Source organism: Sesamum indicum, linkage group LG8, assembly GCF_000512975.1.
Source record: "Sesamum indicum cultivar Zhongzhi No. 13 linkage group LG8, S_indicum_v1.0, whole genome shotgun sequence".
In the NCBI taxonomy this organism is placed as follows: domain Eukaryota; kingdom Viridiplantae; phylum Streptophyta; class Magnoliopsida; order Lamiales; family Pedaliaceae; genus Sesamum; species Sesamum indicum.
Window position 1 is genome coordinate 8168777 of NC_026152.1, and position 3739 is coordinate 8172515.

General features: G+C 35.9%; 1 protein-coding gene across 3 annotated transcripts; it reads right to left on the reverse strand.

Annotated features, from left to right (window-relative positions):
* LOC105167915 (glucose-induced degradation protein 8 homolog) lies at positions 651–3396 on the reverse strand. Of its 3 annotated transcripts, none has more exons than XM_011087790.1 (6): positions 3134–3396; positions 2236–2395; positions 2031–2137; positions 1679–1810; positions 1311–1467; positions 651–952 (listed from the first exon to the last, which is right to left on the reverse strand). In XM_011087790.1, the coding sequence occupies exons 1-6, from the start codon at positions 3182–3184 to the stop codon at positions 831–833; spliced, it is 729 nt and encodes a 242-aa protein (XP_011086092.1). In that variant the 5' UTR covers positions 3185–3396; the 3' UTR covers positions 651–830. The 3 variants fall into 3 exon arrangements, with proteins under 3 accessions (XP_011086092.1, XP_011086091.1, XP_011086093.1); XM_011087789.2 differs by having other exon boundaries at positions 3083–3312; XM_011087791.2 differs by lacking the exon at positions 3134–3396 and adding an exon at positions 2826–2991.

Consider the following 3739-nt stretch of genomic DNA (forward strand, 5'->3'; position numbering starts at 1 on the left):
TATGATCCCTACAGTTATGCTCTGAATTTCGATGATGGTTTGGGAGGGAAGGAAGGTGGTGTTGTTCAGGAAGCAAAATTGCCGGAATGTCCAGAAAGCATCATTTGTGTGTTTGTTGTGTTGGCGGAATGAATGATGATAGCAATTAATTAGCAACATTTGGGAGACCATTTTTCTTTCTTGAGCTATTTGTTATTAGTACTGTCATGTGTACTAATAACAGTGCAATTCCTATATTTTTTACCCTATTACCCATGCACATGGAGTACTTTTTCATTGAAATTTGGGAAGAAATACCATATTTTGAATGTGCAACTATGCAAGTATACGAGCATTTCTCTTACGGTGGCCCCCCAAACCCAATGTACAAACAACCAAAAGTTCGGTGACCATGTAAGGTGGTATTAAAAAAACATGCTAAGTGCACAAAATGTATTTTTTAAATGCCTTATATACAATGAACACGCATTTTAACTATGGAATACAATCTGAATTCTTGGATGTAAAGTGGATATTAGTGCGAAATACATTATCCGAGTACCTTCACAGTCGCGGTAACTGTTGCAACAACCATGTTCAACTTGTCGGGGAATGATACACTTGGTATGGTTTCTTCAGTGATAAAAGCTAATCTACTAATTAAGACAAGATGCAGAAATGTTAAATAATTCATATTTATTTGGGAGCCAGGTGCAATGCAATAAGAGTTCCACAGTTGTTATAGAATTTACATGGGGCTAAAACCATACACAAGTACAGACATTGCTGATTCATGACAAATCACCTCTTCTACATGACCTTCTGAGCTTCATTTCCTTTCGGTTTAGGGCTCAAACAGCAGGATCCTCCAGCACAGCTGTAGATAGATCGTTTATTCGAGGGTAAGAGGCTTTCTCGTCGAGCTGGGTTTGCACCCATATCAGCATTTTCAATAGGCTTGGCAGTTTTGGATCTGTTAAAATACAAACATACATTAAGCAACTCTTGTTTATCTTGTGGCAATATAATGCATTAGATACTCAGCAAGTGAAGCGCAGTAACATTAATAGTTCACCACATCAGTGAACTTCCACAATGACATGTTGACCCTGAAAAGGATTATGCAATTGGCCAAGGATAGTCAAGAAAAGAACTTTCATGCAGAACAAGATTTTCACTACATGAATATGCTCGCCAGGTTTGTTTTTAACTCTGATTTGATAACTAGTGTTAATGTATCCAAGAACCGTGAGACGATGCTCGGAAAAGGTTATAGATTTTATGAATTATATCCATATTCACAAAATTTTCTCCATACAGCAGAGACTAACCTTTTTCATGGCTTTGACTGGTAAGGATGGCTGCATTCACCTCACTAGCAGTCTTAAGACGCTGGGATATATCAAGCAGCTCACCAACTGGGCAGTTGGAGACATCTTCAAAAGCAAGCAGTGCAACAGTCCTCTCCAACTCTTCTAAAAAGCCTTGCTGAAATTATGGATATCCTTACAATGAGATAAATGAAGTAATAAAGTATAATTCCAGAAATGGTACATTCTATTGATACCGCAGAAAAAGGTAAGGATAATATGATTGCATGTGTCCCAGTAAGTAATAGAACCACTAAGCTACACCAGTTAAGAGCACTGATAATCTTCATTATAATGTTACACGAAAAGTGGTGAATCAGTTTGATTACATTTTCCTCTCCCCTTGGAGCAAGTTCCTCTTGAGCAAACTCCAAAGCCTCTTCTACCTTCCCATTTCGGATCAATTCTATCAACCTTTGCTGTTGGAGATGAAAAAAGAGTTGGGGATTGGTATCCAGTATCTGCATTCAGAACAATCAAAATATATTGTTACAATGTGAAAAACAGGAAACCAAACATGTAAAGCTGTGGCTGGAGATCGTCCCCTGTACTAATATATTAACAAGATCAAAATTCAATCACAAGTCCTGGCAACAAACTTGTGATTATCAATACCATGGATTCTGATGAATTAGTCAGAATTACTTGGAAGCAGTAGCAAAGTCATATCCTCACACGCACCTCGGGGTTCAAATCATTAACTTTTTCAATAGCATCCTCCACATTACCACTCTGTACTGCCTTCTTAACTGCCATACGATCAGTGATAGTTGCAAGATCTATATCTGCTATTTTCTGATAAGGAAATTGATACATACGTATAACTACTTACTTGTAAATCAGACAGACTAACACAACAGATTACAGAAAACTTCAAAAAGGATACGCTCTGTCCCAGATTCGAGTCTGAATTTTTCCGCAGCCTCCACATAACCTTCGGTAACCAGAAAATTCATCACCAATTTATTCATATCCTCCTTTCTAACTTTAACGTCATTCAGCTTTTTCTCCCAATCTGCCCTAGTTATAACTTTCTTCGATGTAGCCTGTAAAAGTAACCCAGATGTATAAGAAAATACAAATGCACTGAATAGTTTTATGCATGCAGCATTATTGATCATAGACCAGAAGGGCAAAGAATAAATCAATGACACAAAAATAGTCTTATGATGAGCCTAAAAGATTATAATACCTGCTAATTTACCAGAAATGACATGTAAAAGAAGTTCATGAAGTAAACACATTGATATAAATATTTTACACATTATCAACAAGAATAATAGTACCCCCAACACACACACATACAACAAAAAAAAAGGAAAAAGCAAACTGCGAATAATCATACTTCAGCCTCATATAAACCCTAAAAAAAAAAAGAAGGGTTTCCACTGATTCTTCTAACAAAAACAATAAATATGCTCCCAGACATTCTCGCTAGGCAATAATTTCTTTCTTTCTTTTTTTTGGATAATATACCTGTACAATACTTTTCGGCAATCAATGAATACAAAAGGAACCCTAAAGGGAACAGCACTGGACAAGAAACCCCCATAAACTACTCCGAGAAATCTCACTCTATATTAATCCGCACAAATCGACAGCGGAATTATGTAAATAAGCACATCAACAGTCATAAACCCCTTAATAAGTGAATCGAAAAACACCCAAATAAGATCAAACCCCAAAAAAAAAAAAAGATACTCAGAACACGCAATTCTTGTTTTCTTGTTTACTTCTAATTTTGCTGTGGCGATGCGGCTGCGGGCTGGGAGAGAGGGGTTTACCATGGCTTGGATTTCGGCGAGTTGGCGAATGACAATCCAGAACAATGACATCAGTATTCACCACTCCGCGCCCTCACAACCCATGTAATAGGAAAAAAAGGTTAATCCAGCTCCCCTTCATTTACCTTCCATTAACTAAACATTTACTCGCTCTGTCAATTTGTTTAATTTACCGCGCAGTGTTGATGCAAAGAACTGTAAGACAATAGTTTCGGGCCCTGGGAAACTGAGGTCGGGGGAGGGGCGGGGGTACTTTTTTCCGTAAATGCCCCTAGACTTTCCTTTTTCGATTTTTATATATTAGTGGTGGCACCAAGTTATTTCTGTGTCCATATAATAAATAATATATTATATTTTAAAATATATTTAAATAAAAATAAAATATATTAATTTGACATTTAAGTTAATGTAAATTTTAAAAAAATTAAATAAGTCACTTAAAAATTATTTTTTGAATTACAAAAAATTAGTGCAGCAGTGTCAAAATCGTCATTTTATTTTCTTTGTATAAATACAGAAAAAGATAACAATGTATTGATAAAGTAAATATTTATAATTGGCATAATTAAGATGGTGTTTGGCTAATTTTTTTATAATATCTTATAA